General features: G+C 45.7%; 1 protein-coding gene across 1 annotated transcript in view; it reads left to right on the forward strand.

Annotated features, from left to right (window-relative positions):
• The window catches only part of GOLGB1 (golgin B1), a 34,148-nt gene extending 12,414 nt beyond the window's left edge, over positions 1-21,734 (forward strand). Inside the window, exons 9-20 of the mRNA XM_010709112.3 lie at positions 1,375-1,783; positions 2,978-3,042; positions 4,926-5,016; positions 6,047-6,114; positions 6,742-11,789; positions 12,859-14,809; positions 16,531-16,709; positions 17,944-18,109; positions 18,923-19,054; positions 20,150-20,308; positions 20,440-20,534; positions 21,335-21,734. Of these exons, the coding sequence (XP_010707414.1) occupies positions 1,375-1,783; positions 2,978-3,042; positions 4,926-5,016; positions 6,047-6,114; positions 6,742-11,789; positions 12,859-14,809; positions 16,531-16,709; positions 17,944-18,109; positions 18,923-19,054; positions 20,150-20,308; positions 20,440-20,534; positions 21,335-21,506 (8,535 nt within the window). The 3' untranslated portion in view covers positions 21,507-21,734. The remainder of the gene's footprint in view (positions 1-1,374; positions 1,784-2,977; positions 3,043-4,925; positions 5,017-6,046; positions 6,115-6,741; positions 11,790-12,858; positions 14,810-16,530; positions 16,710-17,943; positions 18,110-18,922; positions 19,055-20,149; positions 20,309-20,439; positions 20,535-21,334) is intronic.
• Positions 21,735-21,905: the final 171 nt, after the last annotated feature.

The raw sequence follows: 21,905 nt of genomic DNA on the forward strand, positions 1-21,905 counted from the left end.
ATGGCTGGATCATCTGCGTTTTGTTGGTGAGGGCTTTGAAAGCTGAAGCAATTTGGAGCAAATGTGAGCTGCTTAATTGCAAATTTGGAGAGAAGTGGAAAGAACTCATTTCTGACCAAATGGCTGCAAACTGCTTCTGTAGCTCTGAAATGAGTCAGTTTCTCTTGGTTTTGATCTTTAAAACTACGTATAGAGAAACATATCTTCATCTTGGGGATCCGTTTTGATAGTGCATGTGTTTTGTTTTCCTTACTGTCATCATCACAAAGTTTGCATTACATGTTTAGTGGATGAAGTGTAGCTTTGAAGCCATTTTTTGTTCCTTTTGTGTATATTGGTTGAAGAGCTCTGTATTTTTTTTTCTTTTTTTTTTTTTTCCCAATTGTTTTTGTGGTATAGCACTCTCCTCCCCCCTCCCCACAGCCCACCCCCAGTGGTGGAGTGATGCAGGATAGGGTGCAATTTACACGTAAATGGATTTATTCTCTCTTATGTGTTGCTCTTTTGTTGTCCCCCTGTACACACCAGGCACTGAGGTCGGACCTCCCAGTGCCCAGAAAAGCTGAAGAGCCTCGTTGAGCTGCCCAGTACTCACTGCTGCTCATCCTGATTCGTGGCACCATCCCCAGATTCCTCCTCTGCGCCTTTGACTCCCCCTACACCCACTGTATGGTCAGCAGGAGAGCCTGGTGCACCCATCCCCTGAGGCAGAAGATGCTCCTCCTACCTACAGAGTAAAGGGAGCTCCTCAGGAGCCCTGCTGAGCACCCATAGCCCAGGAGAAGGAAGTTTGGCAGAATGAATTCTGGCATGGCTGTTAGGGTTCTGCATCTCTTCCCTGGCTGGCTTTAACCTCTGCTCAGTGTCTGCCAGCTTGTTGAGGTCTTCCATGAGCCACTGGGTGTAGTGTGGGGCACTGTGTCACCTCTAGGTCCCTGTTTTAGCTTTTTTTTTTTTTTTTTTGGACATAATTTCACATACACTCGTTTGTTCTGCTTGTTAATTGCCCTCTGCCATTGTTGAACTCTCCCTCTTTTTGTTGTAGTGTTTCCTTCCCTCCCTGAGAAGCTTTCTTTCCTTTAGAAGAGAATTCATGGCCTCTGTTATGCTGCTTTTTCCTGTCCTATCCTCTTGCTCTAAATAAATATGTTTCTTTTCTATACTCACAATGAGAGCTCTTACTTCTCCCAGCGTTATTTCCTTGCAAGTTGCAAACAGGGCAGGTTCTCTAACAAACTGAGAGTCCTGTTATGTTTATTTCCTTCTGCTAAAATATTTGAAAAAGATATAGTGGTGATTTTAAGATGCAATTCAGGGAGTTTGCTTTGGTGCTGTTTTGATCTGAGTTAAATTAATTTCCATGTCCTTTTACAGGTGCTCCGAGATCAGTGCCAGAAGATGGCAGTGGATCTGAACTCTCTGAGAGATGTGCTGGATGCAGAGAGAAGAGAATCTCAGGATCTGAGAGAGAAGATGGAGCTGGAAGTGGCCGAGAGGAAGCTGTGCTCCCATCGCTTGCAGGAGGAGGTGCAGTGTCTTTCAGAGCAGCTGGAAGAGGCAAGAGCAGCACAAGCAGAATTAGAGAGGTATAGAGGCTTGGAGCAGAAACAGAGACTGGAAATGGAAGAGAAGAATCTACAGATCAGTTGTCTTCAGGCAGCTGAACAAGAGCTCCAATCTAGCTATGCTGCCCTTGTAGCCGAGAACGAGCAGCTGAAGCAGGAGGTTGGCCAGCTGCTGGTGCTGTCTGCTGAAAGCAGCACAGCAGTGCAGAGTCTGCAAGGTGAGTAAGCACAGCATTTTGCTGAAGGGTTCTCACTAACTGAAGGATCACTGGATCGCCTTCTGCTTGGCTTTGTTTCTGTGCCAGCTCCTAAGGAGCTCTTGGTGCCAAAGTTCCCAGTTGCACAGGAGGATAGGAGTGGTGTTGAATGGAAGGTCTCTGTAGCACAGTTTTGCTGACTGCTGCCCTCTGGCACAGCCCATGCCTCAGGAGCTTGTCTGAGGATTTTGAGTGAGACTATCAAAAGCCTTTCCAGCCAGCCAGACAATACTGCTCTCTCCCTTTAGCTACCAAGCTGGTCGTCTCATCGTATTGGTACAGTGTTGTGCCTATTCTAAGTGGTGTTTGTATGCTAGTTTTCAGAAATATAAGGATAAAAACCTGCTGACTCAAACAGCAGCTGAATTCTTGTGCCATTCTTGACTTGGACAGTAGCCCTTCAGTGTCTTCTTCTCTGATTTTCTCATTTCATTTTTATCCCAATGAAATTTGAAGTATTCTGCTACAACAGTAATTTGTTCCCTGTCCTTTGTAAGAAAGTTTGTTTCTTTGTTTTAAAAGAAATGCAATTAAAAAAAAAAAAAAGCATCCTGATACTCTATTGGCTGTCCTATGATTTCAAACTAGGTAAGAAAAAAGTAGAGTTGTTCATTTGGAAGGGGCCACAAAGATCAACTGCAGCTGCCTGAACGTGGCAGGGCTAACAAAAATTTGGAGCTCATTACTGAAGGTGGAATCCAAATGGCTCTTGAGAATTGATGAGGGTGGGGCATCAACCATCACTCTTGGAAGGCTGCTTTGGTGTTTGCCCACCCTCATGGTAAAGAAATGCTATCAAATACTCAGTCTGAATCTCCCCCCATGCAGCTTTGTGCTGTTCCCATGCATCCTATCACTTGTTTCTGGGGAGAACTGATCGTCATGTCCCTCCCCATTTTCCTTTCTCAGGGGAAAAAGAACAGTAATATCTTATTTTCTAAAAGGTGCTTAAAATCTGTATTGTGCTTTGGTAGTTCTTTTTTTTCAGGGGGAAAAAGCACATTGTCCCATGGCAGTGTGGTATATTTTCACTATGTAAGCTCTGTGTCCTGTTCTCTGATCTTCCTGGAAGAATATTGTATTGCTTTCTAAATAAGACTTTTCATTTTCAAATAAATTGTTTAATGTGTGTATTTTTTTTTTTCAATGTTTCAGAGAGGTCCCAACTTGTTCTCCAGGAGCCTCAGCAGGAAGCTACAATGGTTGCAGAAAATTCAGAGGTAATGATTAAGCAGCTGGAAAAAGTCAAAACTAAAACAGGTCAAGGACTGCCCTTAAAACAGCTAAGCTGTGATGGCCTTTTTTAACAATCCTCTTTGGAAGGTTATTATTAACTGGATTAATGGCGAAAGACAGAAATAGCTTCCAAATACTGCTTGTCCTGTGTTCTTATCAGGCCACATTTCCCTTTGCTGTTTGGAATTCTTGTGTCCTTCATCCGCCCAATCCATATTCTTGCTATTTTCTACCTCTTATGAGTTAGTTCTTCAGCAAAACCATAGGCTAAACTAGAGAGTTCTCAGGATACACAGTTCCAAAGGCTTAGCTGTCTTTACAGGATGCCTTTCAAACCTTCCTGTCCCTACTGCCCCGATGGGGGGTCTGGCAGCACGCTGACTTCTCTTTGTCAAACAGAAGACTTATGGTGTATCTTTGTACGCTTCCACCACAAACAGCTTTGTGCAGAATTGCAGGAAGGTCTGGATACCTTCTGCTTTGCTTCAGGTTCCATCAGCAAGGTGACGGAGATGGCTGCCTCTGTATCCATCCCAAGCTGTAGAGTTGTTAGCTTAGAGCAAGGTCTGGGCTCCTTCCAGACTGCTCTGCTCTGCTCCCATCTGCCAGCAGCGGGGAGAAGGTGATGCTGGGTCTTATCTAATACAGTCCTCTGCAACACAGAGACAGTTGGTAGTGTAAACACTCCAGCTCCTCTGCTCCTCCAGTGATTGCACAGCGTAAGGTGAAGTGTCACATTTATTGACTTTTCTTATTGGCTATTGATTTAAAAATGGGGATGGAAGGTGTTACGTGTGCATATGCCAAAGGATGGGTTCCTTAAGTGTTTGTTGCTGTGGAGTAATCAGGGCAAAAGTTGACAGTTGGGGCTTGCAAGTGCAGAGTCAGTACATCCTGCTTTACCCCGAGCCTGGCGTTGGGGTGTAAGCTGGTGGTCCAGCAGGTTCACACACACACATAAATGTCTGTGTGCTCATGGTCTTTCCAAGGGCAGATGTAAGCCTGTCAGCTACTTCCTAGAGCCCCTTTAGAGGCAGTGGAGAGAACAGTGCTTTAGCATGTGATTCACCTTGACCAAAGCGGTATTGAAAATCAGTCTGTGAATCCAGTGCTGGAAGTGTCCATTTCAACACCAGACATGTAGGTAAAATAACTGTATAGTCCACATAAATAGCTTTTACGTAGCGTTCATGTTTGGACAGCTCTGTACTGCCACTTGTGCCCCTGACCTATTACTTCAGCCCAAAACACCTGTGAACTCAAGCCCAATACAAGGGTTTGGGTTGTGTGCACAAATTGTTTTGGTGCATCCTGTATGTTCCATTTCAGCTGGCAGTGGCAAAAGTGCTCCAAAACATGGGACTGGAGATGGCCCTTGTCTGACTGGGTGACCCTCTGTGCTTACTTTCCAGATAGTTAACAGCAAAAGTTACTTCTATTCATTGTTTTCAGTCTTAACTTAAAAAAAAAATAATAAAAAAAAATTAAAAAATTGTTTTTCCAGTTGAAGTGGGAGTGGATTTTTTATTTCTAGACTCTTTTAAAGCTGGATGCATAAGAAAGACAAAATAAAGACTTCACCTGTGGCTTCCTGTCAGCCAGCAGGTGTCCAGCTACTGCCAGGAGAGCAGGAAGTGGGCTTTTCAGAATGGAAAACATCCTAAATCTGAACTGATGTCCTAATTTGCTGAGATATATCCCTGTCTCTTGCTTAGGATCATAACTAAACCACCTTTTATTTCCATTAGGCATCAGAGTTGGGTCTGAAGTAGTGATTGCCAGTTTTTGCTCTACGCTTGGTTGAACAGCAGCTTTGCTGCTGCAAAGGCTGTAGCTTAAGACTAAGTGTGCTTTCTCCCACTGATAGAACGAGAACGGTGGATCCGAGGAGAAAATGCAAGACGTGCAGATTCTGGAAGATTCAGCCTCTTGCATAGACTGCTCTGCTGCGTCTGGAGGTAAGGGCACAGAATAAAGCATGCTGACCTCAACATTGCACTGCCAGGAAAAGTCCAAAGTGATTTGGAAAGAAGAGCTTTGAAGTCAAAATCTAAAGATGTAGAGGAGATAAGATACGGAGAAGGTGGAAGAGAAAATACGAAGGCAGGCAGGTGAGAATACATGAACAGAAAGTAGTAGGTAAGATGAGAAGGGAGAAGGTTTTGAAGGAGACTGCAGATGCAGAGGCTGTTGAGTAGTTAAGTCTATTCTGATGAGCAGAATAGATTTAAGATGAAGTACTGAGGAGTTCCTGTCTGAGAGCTAATAAGATTTTTTAGCCTCAGGTGTTACCAAACATCCCTCCCCCACGTTCCAAATTCTAAAAATCAGGAATGCCCTATTTAAGTGCTCAAATCTCTGCCCTCTTGCACTGCGTGAAGAGATGATTGTTTACTTAATTGCTTGGATGCGTATGCTTTTAATATAAATGTATATAGAATAGCAAAAGTGAAACTGAATGAGCAGCTGTAAACTCTGGTGATTCCTAACGTTAAATGGCTTGAGTTTACAGCCTTGGTTTCTTAATGCACTTAATAATTTTCTTTATTTTTTCTTTATTAACAAGAAAAGAACCATCTTGTACCACCTGTAAAACCTGTGAGTTTTGAGCTTAAGTCTTCTGGAAATAAAACAGAACTGTTAGCTTGTAGAGAAACATTATTTTCTCAAAGAAGGGGTGGAACTACAGGGTTCATGAATAAATTTTGTTCTTTTTGGAAGAGTAAAAGCGTATTAGTTCACTCTGTCTATGTCTCTTCATTATTCTGTTGCAGTTACACGTGATGTAGACTTAGGTGATGTCAGCATGCAGTAAATACAGGATGTTTTGCATCTGCAGAGCTTGGGGATACCTGGACCAAGTGCATTGCTCAAACTCTTGTATTTCCTACCTGGGAATTTGGAGGATCTCCAGACCCAGGGATTTTCTTTCCAGTTGTCTACTGTGCATCTGATTTGCTGATGGTGACATGTACATTTTATCTCTAGGTGTGTCAGGAGAGGTGGTGAATTCTGAAGGGCAAAAGCCTTCTGGTGACACTTCGGTCCTACCTGAGGTACAAATTTCACCCACTGGTATTTACTTTTCAATATTGTACGCATACATGGATATGGTAACTTAGCCTTTGCAGCACAAGGTGCTGACCTATTTGCAGAGTGATGATCCATGCTTTCCAGCAAGGATTTGATCGTTCTTCTTTTGTCATCTGTATTTGGGGGTGGAAGGAAATCTTAAGATTAATGTTTGGAAAAAGCCAAGCACTTTAGATCAGATGTTTTGTTTAGTGTTCTCACTTCAGAGATAAACACACACTGGAAGGGGTGTCTACGTGGATTCTTGTCCACGTTAAACAGACAGGAAAAGTAAAGGACAAAACCTCCTCGTTCAGAGGCTGTGGATATAATGCCAGTATCTGTAGTCTTAAAATACGGTTGGATAAGTCCAGAAGGATATCTCTGAGAATCACAGAACTGAGACACTTCAATAGCAGGAAGCTTCATTTATGGTCTAATCCTAAAGCCAGACTCTCATGCCACAACTACAGGAAGGGAAATGAACTGAGGATCCTCCTGTTGTTAATGAGGCTGTTATTAGTTGCAACTGCTAGCATGAGGTAGGGACAATGAAAAGTGCTCCTTTGGCAGGATTCGAAGGAAATTTGAAACCTTGTGTTGTGTTTCAGGCAAGAGCAGATGGCTTTCCCAATGGAGGTGAGCAGTTTACTGAAGAATACTGCCCGTCTGGAATTGGAGAATGTCTTGCTGCAGAGAAACAGAAAGAGCTGTCCGTTTTGCTGCTGGAACTGAAAAAAGCTCAAGAAGAAATTGCATTCCTAAAAGGGCAGCTCAAGGACCCAAACAACCAAACTTGTGCAGTTAACCAAGCAGGAGGAGAAGCTAACCAGCTGGAAGAGAATTCCCAGACTTGGCTTCTTGAGATGGAAGAGCAAAAGGTGTCAAGTACACAAAATGAGTTGGACAGTAGCTCGTTACAGAGAGAAACGGAAATACAGCCAATTAATGTGCTTCCGGAAAACAGGGCCGATCTTCAAGAAGTACCCCAAGAGACCTTTGTGCATGGCACAGGGGAGATGGGAGCAACACAGGAAACCTCTGCAGCGCTTCCAGAGCCAGGCAGCTCTCGATCTCAAGAGCTGATAAATCTGCAGAACCGAACTGCGGAACTGCAAATGATTCTGCAGAAATCGGAGGAATCCTATAAGAAAGATCTGGGAGAAAGAGATGCAGAAATTAAGAGGTTAAACCAGTTGGCTGAAGAATACAGGAAAAAGATGGAGGATTCTGACAGCTCGTTCTGTGCTTTGGCTGAAGAGAGAGATCAGCTCCTGTGTCAGGTGAAGAACCTTTCAGCCGTGACAGAACTGCAGGAGAAAGTGAAGCAGCTGGAGGAAGATCTAGCTCTTTCTGAAAAGCAGAGGCTGTCAGACAGCCAGAGCAGTCTTCTGAAGGAACAGATCCAAAGCCTAAAAAATGAATTTAAATCCAAAGAGGTTAAAATCGAAGCCTTACAAAAAGATTTGGATGAAGCGCAACTTCAGCTCTCTGATCAGGACGTGCAACTAAAAGACATGCAAAGCCAGATCCAGAAGAAGGAATGCGAAGCCCTTGATCTGGAACAACTGCTGAGGAAATACAGGGCTGAGACGGAAGAGCTTTCCCAAAGCTTAGCCTCCAAGGGCCGCGAAGCAGCAGGCCTGGAGCAGCTTGTTGCTGAACGTAGCAGGTGCATAGAGAACCTGCAGCAAACCCTGCTGGAGAAAGAACAGCAGATGACAGAGATCAGCATCAGCATGTCTGAAAGAATGGTACTGCTGAATGAAGAGAAGTTTTCTCTGGAAACTGAGCTGAAGAGTCTCAAAGAGCAAACAAGCGTCTTATTAAAAGCCCGGGAGGGAGAAGACCGAAACGCAGAAGCGGAAGAGACGTATCTGAACTGTGAGGTGTCTGAGCAGCAGTATGAGACAGCGGCAGTGTGCAAGGAGGGCGAGGAATCAGCAAATGAACTTGAGATTCTGAAACGGGAAAACGAGCAGGTGAAGCGAAAGCTGCAGGCAGCACTTGTTAACAGGAAGGAGCTCCTGAGGAAGGTTAGCAAGTTGGAGAACAAGTTGGTACAGCTGAAAATGGAGCCTGAGTCAGAAACCTCGGTGGCTCAAGAAGCTGAAGGGGAAGAGCATATGGTGAGTAGGATAAGCCAAGGAGCGAATCTGGAAAGCTCGCCCAGGGAGGAGTATCTAATCCAGCTGCTTTCTGAAAAGGAGTCTGAGCTGCTGAGCGTTCGGAGGGAGCTGCTGGGTAAGGAAGCCACTGAAGCACAGTTACAGGCAGTGATTGAGGAAATGAAGCAGAGCTTGCAAGATAAGACAAACGTTGATTCAATTAAGGCTGAAATCATGGGAAGTCAGGCAGTTGCTGACAAACCGACTGAAACCAACGAAGGCCCAAAAGATGATGAAGAAAATGAAGGAAACGATGCAGCAGCTACAAATCTTGAAGAAAACCAGATGTCTACTCTGAAAGAGAGAGTTTCAACTCTTGAACAAGAAAAAGAGCAACTTCAGAAAAAGCTTCAGGAAGCCCTGGTATCTCGCAAAGACACTATAAAGAAGGCTCAAGAAAAAGACAGGCATCACAGAGAACAGCTCAAACAGCAGAAAGATGATTACAACATCCTTCAAGAACAATTTGACATGCAGATGAAAGAGAAGGAAAGCATCCAAGCTCAGCTCAGGCAACTCCAGGAACAGAGAGGATCAACAGAGAGCGTTCCTGGGAATCAAGGCTCTTTGGATTCTTCATGCTTGGAAGCAGGAAATTCTACAAACAGCAAACTTGTGCAAGTCACGGATGTTTCTGGGGAAGAGTTTAAAGCAGAACTTGAAAAACTGCAGATGGAGAAGGAGGAGTTGGAGCATAAGGTTGGCTGTATGGAAGGTGAACTAGCTTGCAAATCGGAATTAGTCTTTAATTTGCAACAGCGCGTGGCACAGTTGTTGGCAGAGGCAGAAGGGTTGGCTAGAACCTCTGACCAAGCTGAAGCTGAGGCTGCAAGACTTCGGAGAGAACTGGAGGAAGGTCAGGTGGAAATTTCCAGAGAAGACAGATTGGAAGACCTGAAAACGCTTATGCATCAAAAGGATGAAGAAATTGAATTCCTTAACTTGCAGTTAAGGGAGAAAAGTGAAGCTCTTGCTAATGCAAGGGCACAGTTGCTGGAAAAAGAAGATTCTGTTAAAAGTCTGTGTAGTCAGATTGAAGCTCAAGCTCAGGCACACGAGGAACAGAGCAAGCGACTGCAAACCGAGCTGCTTGAAATTCAGCACAAGCAAGATGATGATGCAGAAGCAGCTAAACAGAAGAATCAAATGCAGAGGAAGTTGCAAGCTGCACTTATTTCTAGAAAAGAGGCATTAAAGGAGAGTAAATCACTGAAAGAGGAGTTGGCAAATGCCAAAACTACTATTGAGAATCTTTGTGTCAAGTTGAATAATATGGAAAGCCAAATAGGTGGCCATGTTAAAGAAACAGGTACTTTAACAGAAAAAATAGCAAGTCTCACTGAAGAGCGAGAAAAACTTATTGCAGAAGTTAATAAGGTCCTTGGAGAAAATCAGAATCTTGACGGCTGCTGTAAAAACCTGAAGTTGACACTAGATGGAGTTCTCCTAGAGAAAGAGAAGCAGGAGAAGGAGATGGAGTCCTTGAAATGCCTGCAGGCTGCTGAGAGCACTGAGTGGGAAGAGAAACACGGGGAGCTTCAGAAAGAGTATGAAACTCTCCTGCAGTCATATGAGAATGTGAGCAATGAGACCGAGCGGATTCAGCGTGTTTTGGAAACCGTGAGGCAGGAAAAGCAGGAGATTTTCATGAAGCTGAAAAGTGCTGAAGCGAAAAAAGAAGAGACGGATAAGCAGCTGCAGGAAGCTGAACAGGAGATCGATGGAATGAAAGAGAAAATGAGGAAATTTGCAAAATCAAAGCAACAAAAGATTCTGGAACTAGAGGAGGAGAATGAGAAGCTTAGAGCAGAGATGCAGCCCACAGGTGGGGATCTGCACAGGACTGACGATGGAGCTTTCCTTTCAAACGCTAACCTGAAAGAAGAGCTGGAGAGCTCTAGGAGGGATTATCAGTCTCTTTCTACTCAGCTAGAAGCTGTAATGGTGGAAAAGGAGTCTCTTACTCAAGAAATCACAGACTTAAAGCATCACTTGCAGTTAACAGAATCCAAGCTAGAAGAAAGCAGAGAGCTGTTAGACAAGTATGTTTCCCTGAAGACAACAGAGGAAGAAACAAATCAGGCAGTTGCTACACCACCACCAATAGAGAGGTCTGAAAATCAAATGGACTTAAATTTTAGACCAAAGTCTCCTAATGCAGAGCTAGAACAAAAAGCTTTTGAAGTTGGTAGTAGCCCACCTGAGGATCTTAATACCTACGTAAAGGAGATAGCTGAGCTGACAGAGCGAATCACTGAACTAGAGGAGAGTAGAAGGGCTTCAGAGCAACAGCTGGATGATATCCGCAGGATTGTGGAGGCTTTAGAAGGTGAGAAAAGGGCTTTAGAGGCCCAGATGGAAGCAAAAGTCCTTGAATTAAACGTTCTCCAGGACACAGTGGCAAAGATGGAAGAAACAGTCCAAAATACCAAGGAGGACCTCATCAGGATGACAGAACTGAAGGACGCTTTAGAGGCTGAGAAGGATGATTTGGAGGAAAGGCTCATGAATCAGCTGGCAGAACTTAATGGCAGTATTGGAAATTATCAGCAAGATGCAACAGACTCCCAGATTGAAAATGAACAACTGAAACATGAGCTTCAGAGTTTGCAGAGAGCAGTACGTGAACTGGAGGAGGAGAAACGTCAGATGGCAAAGGAGAAAAGCAAAGCAAGTTCAGAAAACCAAAAGGAATATTTAGAAAAGTTGAAACGCACTTGGAGGGAAGACAGTAGCACGCATGTAAAGGAGCTTCAGGAGCTGCTGAAGCAGAAGCAGCAGGAGATTAAGCAGCTGCAGAAGGACTGTATTAAAAACCAGGAGAAGATCAGTAGTTTAGAAAGAACTGTTAAAGCTCTGGAATTTGTCCAGAGCGAGTCTCAGAAGGATTTGGAAGCAGCCAAAGAGACCTTAGCTAAAGCAGCAGAAGACACCAAGAAGGCCCAGGCAGAGCTTGCTCGCTGCAGAGTGGTGTTGGATGACACTCAGAGCGAGGCGGCGAGAGTCCTGGCAGAGAGCGTCAAAATAAAAGAAGAGTTACGGGCGAACAAAGAGAGCACTCTACTTCAAATGAAGAAGAAAGATGAGGACTTCGAGAGAAGACTGGAACGGGAGAAAGACAAGCACTCGAAGGAGATGAAAAATATGGAAGAGAAGCTGGCAGCTTTGCAGAGGGAGAAAGACAACATGGAAACGACGGTTCGTGATGTTCAGGGCTCCTTGACAACAAAAGATCGAGAAGCCAAGGAACTGGAAGGCAGTCTGAACAAAACGCTGGCCCAGCTTGCAGCCTTCACCAGGAGCATGTCTTCTCTTCAGGATGATAGGGACAGAGTGATAGATGAATCCAAAACATGGGAGAAGAAGTTCACAGAAACGATTCAAAAGAAGGAGGAAGAAATACGCTTGAAAGAGGAAACTTGTGTTATGCTGAAGGACCAGATGAAGCAGATGACTACACAAGTGGAAGAACTTCAGATTCATATATCCAGGTAAAGAAGGTGATGGTGATTAAGATGGTGTCAATGTATTTCCTTTACAGAGTCAGCAGCCAGAGGTGAGGAGGGGGAACAGCTGTTTACGAGGGTGGATAATGATAGGACAAGGGGAATGGTTTTAATGTGAGCCAGGGGAGTTTAGGTTGGATATGAGGAGGAAGTTTTTCAGCCAGAGGGTGGTGAGGCAGTGGAACAGGCTGCCCAAGGAGGCTGTGGATGCTCATCCCATCCCTGCAGGCATCCGAGGCCAGGCTGGATGTGGCTCTGGGCAGCCTGGGCTGCTGGTTGGCGACCCTGCCCATGGCAAGGAGGTTGAAGCTAGATGAGCATTGTGGTCCTTTTCAACCCAAGCCACTCTAGGATTCTATGAGAAAGCTGTTAATTTTAGAGATTAAGCTTGGTATGTCAATAGAGAAGGGGGATATATAATTCCAATTTGATCCCAGATCAGATTTTGAGGGAAAGATGGAGCTGAAGAAGCATAACAAAATGTTAGCCTTGGAATTTCCAATACTTAAAAACAAGCCATTCTTTCATGAGGAAAACTGTCCTACAAAGTTTGATCGAAATGTTGTATGTTGTGAAATGAATGTGAAATGAATACCAACCACAGGAGAACAGCACCTTTGTTTGTAGAAAACAAAATTTGAGCCTCACTGTATGGGGAAATAAATTTCTCCTTTGAAAGACTGAAGGTATAAGTGGGACTGAGAGGGGCTTAGTAGCTGCACATTCTAGAGAGGACTATCGTGTCGTTGCTAATGTGCCTGTAGCATCATTTAGGTCGGAAAATACCCTTAAGACTATCGAGTTAAAATGTCAACATGACACCACCAAGTCCACCACTAAACCATTTCTGTAAGTGCCACATAAATGTCTCTTAAATGCCTCCAGGGATGGTGACTCAGTCACTCCCTTTGGAAGCCTGATTCAGTGCTAATCATTGGAAAACTAATTTGGCGTCTTTTCTCAATTAATATAATCAATGAAAACTGTTAGTGTGGTTTTGGATCCTGAAATACCTCATTGATTTGGGACTGATCTTCCCTTCTCTGTTTTTCAGACTGGAATGCAACAAGAAAGACTGGGAATCAGAGTCCAGGAGGGAGATTCAGCAGCATCAAGAGACATGTGAAATGTTGCAGGCAGAAAAAAAGGAGCTTTTAACTCAGCTGGAAGGGTCTCAGAAACTATACAGCGAGTCCCAGGATGAACAGCAGAAGCTGGAGTCAGAAATCCGGAGCCTGAAAGACCAGCTTGCTGACTTGCAGAGTTCCTTTGCCAGATGTGAGCTGGTCAGAGGAGAGTTGGAGAGTATGGTCAAGCAACAAGAGAACAGTATCCAGAATTTTAAATTCAGCTGTGAACAGCTTGAGGCTGATCTGCAGGCTTCCAAGGACCTAACGAATAAGCTGCATGAAGAAACGAGTGCCAAAGATCAAAAGATCGTTACTTTGCTATCTGCCAAGGAAGAAGCAGTCACGGCTGCTCTGTCTGAATTACAGCAGCAACATTCTGAAGACATTACACTGTTGGAGCGTAGGCTAAGCAAGGAAGAAGAAGATAAAAAGGCTTTGGAAATTGAGAAGAGCAAACTTAACGATAAACTTGATCATCTCACTGAAAAGATGAAAATAATCAGAGAAGAAGGCAAACAGCAGAAGGCACAACTGGACTCCTTCACCAAGTCCATGTCATCTCTGCAGGATGACAGAGACCGTATACTGAGAGAGTACAAACAGCTGGAGGAACGCCACCTCGTTATAATCTTGGAAAAAGACCAGATAATCCAAGAGGCTGCTGCTGAAAACAATAAGCTGAAGGAGGAAATCAGAATTTTTCATAGCCAGATGGATGACCTCAACTCGGAGAACGCCAAGCTGAGTGCAGACCTGGTGAGGTATAGAGAAGATCTGAACCAAGTAATTTCAATTAAGGATTCCCAACAGAAGCAACTTCTCAAAACTCAGCTTCAGCGAATCCAGGCTCTGGAAAAGGAGAAGGCAATCATGGAAACACAGCTGAAGGAGTCTGAGCGTACTCAGGACGATCTCAAGAGGAGCATGGAAGTCCTGACGGAGGATAAAGTCAGTATGTCTCAAGAGGTTGAAACCCTTAAATCCTCTCTGTCCCGAGCTCAGAGCGAGATGACAGCATTGACTGAGGGGAGTCCTATCATGGAGTGTCAAGCACAGCTCAAGGCCCGGGAGGAAGAGGCACAAGAGCTGCGCCGTAAGCTCGTGCTCTCGCAGCAGAGGATAACTGAAGTTGAGGAGGAGCTAGTAAGTGTTCAGAAGGATGCAACCAGGAGAGTGGGAGAGGCTGAGGACAGGCTCAAAAAGGAATTGAAGCACCTGCATCATGATGCCGGAATAATGAGGAATGAAACAGAAACAGCGGAAGAGAGAGTAGCAGAGCTGGCACGGGACCTCATGGAAATGGAACAGAAATTTCTTGCAGTCACGGATGAAAACAAAGATCTCAGAGCCCAAATTCAGTCTTTCGGGAAGTCCATGAGCTCTCTTCAGGATAGCTGGGACCAGACCAAAGAGGAGCTTCAAGCTTTGAAGCAGAAATATTCTGCAGACTTAGGGGAACAACAAAATCTAGTGGAGAATCTTCAGAAAAAGATGCTTCAGTTGCAAGAGGAGCAAAATTCCACTGCCCGGGACCGAGACACCCTGAAGTCTGAGCTTACAGAAGTGCAGAGAGCTGCTGATGAAAGAGGTCTCTTGGCACAGATTGAGGATCTTAAGCAGAAGATCAGAGCCAAAGATGATGAGCTTCTCCGTTTGTCTTCAGAACTGGAAGGCTCTTCCAACCAAGTCAAATCTTTCTCCAAGGCGATGGCAAGCCTGCAGGACGAGAGAGACCGTCTGCTGGATGAACTGGACAAAACACGTAGGGTGGAAGAAGTGAGGCAGCAAGCAGAAGGGAGCCCTGTCACAACTCCATCAGAAGTGCTGAGTCTTAAGAAGGCTCTGTCCTCCCTGCAGAACGACAGAGACAGATTAGTAAGTCCTTGTTTTCTTTTCCCGCTCTTACTTAAAGCTTTAGAAGAGATTAGGTTCTTCAGATCTTAAAATTCAGCACAGTTAGACATGTCTTTCACAGAGTTAAAAACATATCATCATCCTCACAGAACCTTGAAAGAACTGAGGTTGGATGGGAGCTCTGAAGTCTTCTGGTCTGACCCTTCTGCTCTGACAGGTTGGCTGGAGCAGGTTGACCAAAGCAACTTCTGCTTGAGTTTTGAATATCTCCAGTGGAGGATTTCCACAATTCCTCTGGCCAACTTGTTCTTTTGTGTATCTGGAAATAGTTTCCAAGATTAGTTGCTCCATCTCCTTGGTAAGATTGAGGTGAGGCTGAGCAGACTGCCTTTCTCCATCCTCCTCCTTGCCCTTTTTGAAGGTAAGGATGACATTTCTTCCAGCCTTCAAAACCCCTCTCATCATTGTGATCTTTCAGAAGTAGTTGAGAGTTGCCTCCCAATGACCTCATCACCTTTGGGTGCACTCCATCAGATCCTGTGGATGTAGTATGTGTCATCTGTTAGTCTCTGTGACATATGGAAGCTGAACTATGGTTTCCTTATTAACTTTTCAAGGTGTTTTCTCTTCTTAGCCCAGTTTTAAAGATGGAATTACAGAAGTAAGAGATGTGCTCTCTGTTAGTCTGCTTAGGCCACATCTGTACCAGCTCGTGCATTTGATTTGTCAGTTCTGCAGTCTCTTCTAGAAATCTAAGAACGTGGTAGATTTCTCCAAGGGAAGCCAGTTGATGTCATTGTTTTGGATTTCAGTGAAGCTTTTGAGGCTGTTTCTGAGCGTCCTTCCAGCATACAGCTATCCAATGAATAATGCAATGGGTGAACAATTGGCTGATTGTAGAATTACCGAGGTTAGAAGAGACCTCCAAGATCATCCAGTCTACCCATCCACCCTCCACCAATATAACCCCACTAAAGCACATCCCTCAGTACCACACCTAAATGTTTCTTGAGCACTGATAGCTTGGGCTCAGAGGGTTGTAGTCAGTGGGGTTCCTTCAGGCTGGCAACCGGTCACTCTGGGGTTCTGCAGAGCTCTTCAGTGTTTTCATCAGCATCTTGGTGCAGGACTTGAAGGTATGCTGAGTATGCTTATGGACAGCACTGAACTGGAAGGAGCTGCAGAATCCTCTGAGGGTGGAGAGGTCCTGCAGAGAGACCTTGACAAACCAGAGGGTGGGCAATCACACATCACGTGAAGCTCAAACACAGCAAGAGAGGTTTGGGCAGCCTCTCAGAAACATGATTTGAGGCAGCGCTGTGTGGAGCCAGGAGTTGGACTCAGAGATCCCAGTGGGACCCTTCCAACTCAGGCAAATCCCTTCTGTGACGCGGTGATACTTCGTGATACAGTCCATGACTTCCCACTTCTCCATCAGCATCTCAGTTATTTCCAGATTTATGCATCTTCTGCTTTCTTGAACTGTGCAGCGCTGCTGATGTGTGTCAGGGCTGTATGGGAGGTCTCAGAACTCACTGCACTCTTCCACACAGCAGACTTCTTGGAGGTGCTTTTCTGCTGAACTCTTCTTAGTAGATTGCTGCAGTAGTTGATGTGAATTTCCATTGTCTCTGTCATTTGAATGTGATGCTGCAGTGAAAAATATTCTTAAATGCTCGTGAATAACAGACGTAGCTGCTCGCTCAGTTAACATTCGTAGCAATATTTCCCTTTATTTAAAGGTGAGGGAGCTGAAGAATCTACAGCAGCAATACATACAAGTTGGGGTAGAATCAGCTGAAAACTCTCGCTTGAGGGCACAAGTGCAGGAATATCAGCAAGAGGCAGACAAACAGCACCGCCGCCAGGAGCAGCTGGAGCAAGAGTGTGTTTCCTACCAGCAGGAGCTTCAGCAGCTAAGGTGAGAGCTGCCTTTCTCCTCACTGCCTCAGAGATGGCAGTGGGTCGTTTTGGAAAGCAAAGCACTGAGCGCCTCTGCCTTACTTGTGCTGCATCACCTGCCCTCATCAGGAGCAGGCACACGTTTCCTTGTTCAGATCTTTGCATCAGACTTAGGGTGGGGATTTACAGCCCAACATAATGGAGGGAGGTGCCCGTGCAAAGTAGTTTAATGGCCTTTTTGGTTTTACTTGATGGGAGCACATAAACAGGAAGGGGAAAAGCTGTTTGGGAGGGTGGGTGGTGACAGGACAAGGGGAATGGTTTTAAGTTGAGAATGGGGAGGTTTGGGTTGGATGTTAAGAGGAAGTTGTTCAGCCAGAGGGTGGTGAGGCAGTGGAACAGGTTGCCCAAGGAGGCTGTGGATGCTCATCCCATCCCTGCAGGCATCCGAGGCCAGGCTGGATGTGGCTCTGGGCAGCCTGGGCTGCAGGTTGGCGACCTGCACACGGCAGGGGTTGGAACCACTGTGGGCCTTTGCAACCCAGGCCATTCTATGGTTCTATGATTTATTTCCTCCAATGGTGGCCAATATCATCATTTCAGAGGAAGCATCACCTGTTTCTTGTATTGCAACTTATTTGTATATAATCATAGTGCTTTCCATTCTGAGCTGACAATGAAATGAACACTCTTTATTATCTGATGTAATTGTATAGAAAATACTCATTTTATATGATGATTTAATCCTTTGTTTCACTTGCTTTATGTCTTCTATTAAGAAAGGCTGTAATTTAAGGCTGGTGTGTTGTCATCCCCTCCTGGACCAAACCCAGTCAGGCAAACGTGCTCTGTTCTAGAAATGGGAAAGAAGTAATTTCAGATTCTTCAGAGATCCCAAAGTAATGAGTGAGAGAATGACGGAGCCTGGAGGCTTATTTCCTGGGTAGCTCCTACTGCACAAGTGAAGCCAAGGCCCATGTCTGTGTGTTGGAATCCATGCAATGGCTCTCATGTGCATATTTGACCGAGGTGGTGCCGATGGAGACAACCTCCTTAACCCTGATTTTAGGGCTCCTGTGCTGAAGTGGTTTTGCTTCAGTTTGTCTTTGACATCCAACTTCTTATCTGGCGTGGGATAATGATAGGATGTAGTTGGAATCCTCCTTGCCTTGTTCTGAGCTGGGTGAATGGATGTTGTATGTGGTAATTACTGTTAATTACTGTGGTAATTTCCTTTGCGTGATGCTTTGCAGGCAAGAGAAAACTACCTGGGAAGAGCAGAATGGCAGCATCAAAGAGCAATACCAGATGCTCATAGCAGAAAAAGAGCAGCAGCTGAGCCAATTGCAGCAGGTCGTGCAAGAAATGAGGCTGCCCCTCAGCAAGGCTCAAGCTGTAGAAGAGCAGTACCAAAAGAAGGTCGGTGGAAACGCTCAGATTCTGTACTGCATGGAAATTCAGCCAAATTAGGGCCTGTTGGTTGTATTTGGATTTTGGAGGTCAAACATCACGTGGACTGGTATTGGATTTGGGCCTATGCCAACAGCACAACTCGAAGGCTTTCAGAAAGCTCTGCCCTAACCTTGCGTCCCTTTGCTCCTGATGTTTGGGACAGTAGAAGAGATGGGGTTTCCTGGGCACCTGAGTTCCCTCTCAGCAGTTCCTTCTGGAACCTCTCAGCTCTTCCAGTGTGATGATTTTAGAATTGCTTCTTGCACTGTTCTGAATCTGAACTCTTCTTTTCTGTTTCAGTCCTTTGTAATATCGCGTTCTAATTTTTAAGTCTTTCACGGGATTTTTATTGCTGTTTGTATTGGGCAGAAATCTACAATCCTGGCTCATGCCCAGAGAGGCTGAGGGTTGAAAGTTGTACTTTCTGCCCTCTTTTTCCATATGACAGTTCTAAAAAAGTGGAGTGGAATCTGTTGAGTGCTCTGCTTGGTCTGCTCACCAGCAGAGCCTTTGCATTACCTGCAAGGACAGAGCTGTCCTGCCAGCATCAGTAATGCTCTGGTGACACACTTTTATGTTGGTGAGGAGGGAAGAATCCTGTCTTATCCCTTTGACTCACGTGCATATATGTAAAGAAAAGTCTAGAACCAAGTGCACACGATTTTTTTCTTCCCCCACCCCGTAGAGTGCAGATCAAGTTTCAAGGAACAATGTAGGGCTTGGAGTGGAAATGGAAACAGATGGTCCTGTGTTGATTCCCTGTTGTTCTTTCCCTGTCAGATCAATCCAGAAGCAGTGAGAGGGGACTTCTCAAGCCTGGAAGCAGAGACCAAACATCTGAGGGCTCAGCTAAATGACAGCCTGAAAGAGCTGCACCAAAAAGAGCTCCGAATTCAGCAGTTAAACAGCAAGGTACAAGCTGTGCTTCCTGCTTGCAGAGTTTGGGCTGAGGAATGTGGGGAAGTGGGCAGGCTTCAGTGGGGCTCGTGGAGGAGGAACAGGGCTTTCTGTTCGTGTGGGCATTCACCAAAGGTACACAGAGTCAGTAGTGGTTAGAAGAGACTTCTGGAGGTGATCCCTTATGTTGTTCTGCTGCTCAAAGCAGCGCTGCCAGCAGTGTTACATCGGATCATCCATGCCCCTGCCTACCGTAGTGGTGGAAACCTCCAAGAAGAGACACTTCAGACCTCTCTGGGTCCTTGTCCAATGCTGCTCTTCACTTTCAATGAAAATGATTTTGTTTTTGCAAGCCACAAATAAGTCCCTTATTATATTTTCTGCTGCTGCCAAAAAACTTGACTCTGTCTGCTTTATGGCTCCCTTCAGAGTAATTGGGAACTGCTGTACATTTCAGCCTTTTCTTTCCCAGGATAAAGCAGTGCAGCTCTCACAGCCATCACGTGCTCCAATCCCTCATCTATCTTTGTAGCCTTTTCCTGGACTCTCTCTCATTTCTTTCTCCATTTTGAAATGAGGGACCCAAAACTGGTCACTGTATGCCAGGTGTGGTCTTACTGGTTACCAAGCAGAGCAGACAGTGACTTCCCTCTGTCTGCTGGCCTCGCTTCTCCTGATGTAACCCAGAATACAACCCCAGTCCTTCACAGCAGAGCTGTTGCCTTGGCACTCTGACAGTCCTGTGCTGGTGTGTGGACTTTCAGGTGCAGAATTTTTCTTCCCCGTATTGAACCGAAGGTTTCTGTCGGTGCAAAGTTCCTCTGGCTTGAAGTGCTGGGTCTTAAGCCAGCCATTCCCACAGATTTAATTCCGGGAGGGAAGAGAGGAGCAAGGAGCAGTCCTGTACATCGTGTTGATGTTTTAGGGCCACCTGTGCTGAGACCTTGGCCACAAGCTGCTGTTGGAGGCAATCACCGATCAGCGGACCTTAGAAAGGGGCACTGTGGCAGCACCTGCATTCTCAATAGAATTCTTACCCTCAGTTATGCAGAAAACAGTTTTGCTGTCATAGAAACGTTTGAGCTCTTGACTCAGGATTTGTCTTCTCAGCTGTCTCAGGTCTACGAAGAGAAAAATGCCCTCTCCCTCCAGCTGCGCAGTAGCGGCCGAAGCATCTGTGAGAGTCACCAGCAGTACAGCGAGGTTCTGAGCCGCTGCCTGGTGCTGGAGAAGCAGCTCCAGGAGCTGCAGGCTGCGGACAAGAGCATGGTGAGGGTCCCCCTCAAAGTGAGGGGAAGGGCAAGACTGAGTGCAGGCGGCTCCGCTACGGGAGCAGCACTGTGCTGGCTTCTGTCCTCTTCATTCAGTGCGCTCTGCCCTGTGTTTGTGCCTTCGCTTAGGGGTCATTTGCAACTGACGCTGCTCCCGGAGCACCTCAAGAAAAGAACGAGCCTGGAGGCAGTTACACACCGGAGCTACAGGAGCTGCAGCTGAGGTACTGTGGGACCAGGGGGGTGTGCGAGTCCTGACGGAGGTCCTGGGGCTGGGAGGAGCCTGGCTGGGCTGCTCCATCTGAGCTCTCAGCACTTCTGTTCCCCAGCTGAGTGGAGGAGCTGTCACACAGTGCTGGACAGTTGTAGTTAGCAGTGTCTCTTTGCACAGGGCTTCAAACAGTGGAGAGCAAACAGGATCATTAAGTCATAGAATGGCCTGGGTTGCACAGGCCCACAGTGCTCACCTGGTTCCAACCCCCTGCTGTGTGCAGGTCACCAACCAGCAGCCCAGGCTGCCCAGAGCCACATCCAGCCTGGCCTCGGATGCCTGCAGGGATGGGGATCCACAGCCTCCTTGGGCAACCTGTTCCAGTGCCTCACCACCCAAACATGTAGTAGCAGTTATGATGGACCATCAGCAGCCAAATTAACACCTCTGACTTGATGGGCCAGTTGTTCAGTGACCTCCCAGGTGTATGAATTAGCACAGTCTCAATGCTTTTAGCCTGAGAATGTGTCTGCGATGGAAATCCAGCATGTGGTTCCTGGTGCTCTTTGTAAACAGCTTTTGGAAGGTAGGATCGCATTCATTCCTTACTGATGTGACACAGGAGCTTCGAGAGACTGCTCTTCTCCTTCCTGCTTTCCAAATAATTCAAGTGTGGTAATGAAAAACAGCTGTCTTCTGTGCAAAGTGGAAGAGAGCTGGCGTCCGTTCGCCTCCTGCCTCAGTAAATAGAACAGAAGCAGAGCAGGCCAGGAATTAGCCCTGTTTGACACATGCTTGCTTATTTTCTGACAGGTTGTCCGAAACTGAGCACTTACATAGCAGCACGAAGCAAGATCTGAGATACCTGGAGGAGCAGCTGGAGGAGGAGAGGGAGCGCCGCGTGGCTGCCGAGGAAGCGCTCTCTGCAGCTCAGGATCAGATCAGCAGGTGGGGACGTTGGTCAGAGGGGCAGTGCTGTCCTTAGAGTGGAGATCCCAGCTCTCTAGATGACTGCACTGCGTCTGTGCTTCGGTCGTAGACAAAGGCAGAATGCAGCAACCGAGTGAAAATTGTGGTAGGGTGAATTCTGGCCAGGAATGCCAGCTTTCCCAGTGAAGCAAACCACTGGAAAATATAATTTGTAGACTCACAATTGGCTGAAGATTAAAAAAAAAAAAAGTTCTTCAATATTCCAGGGGTTTTGTCTCCTCAGTAACCACCTGTCTGTCTCGGGTAAAGAAAGTCTTGAATTGAGAAATTTCCTTAAATTTAAATGTATTGCCAAAAAGACAAACTTTGGATACTGAGAAACAACTAACGTAGGGTAGAGTTTTTCCCTCCATCCCTTTTTTGGCTCAGCTTCAGTCTGGATATCCTTCCCCCC

This window comes from Meleagris gallopavo, chromosome 1, assembly GCF_000146605.3.
Source record: "Meleagris gallopavo isolate NT-WF06-2002-E0010 breed Aviagen turkey brand Nicholas breeding stock chromosome 1, Turkey_5.1, whole genome shotgun sequence".
In the NCBI taxonomy this organism is placed as follows: domain Eukaryota; kingdom Metazoa; phylum Chordata; class Aves; order Galliformes; family Phasianidae; genus Meleagris; species Meleagris gallopavo.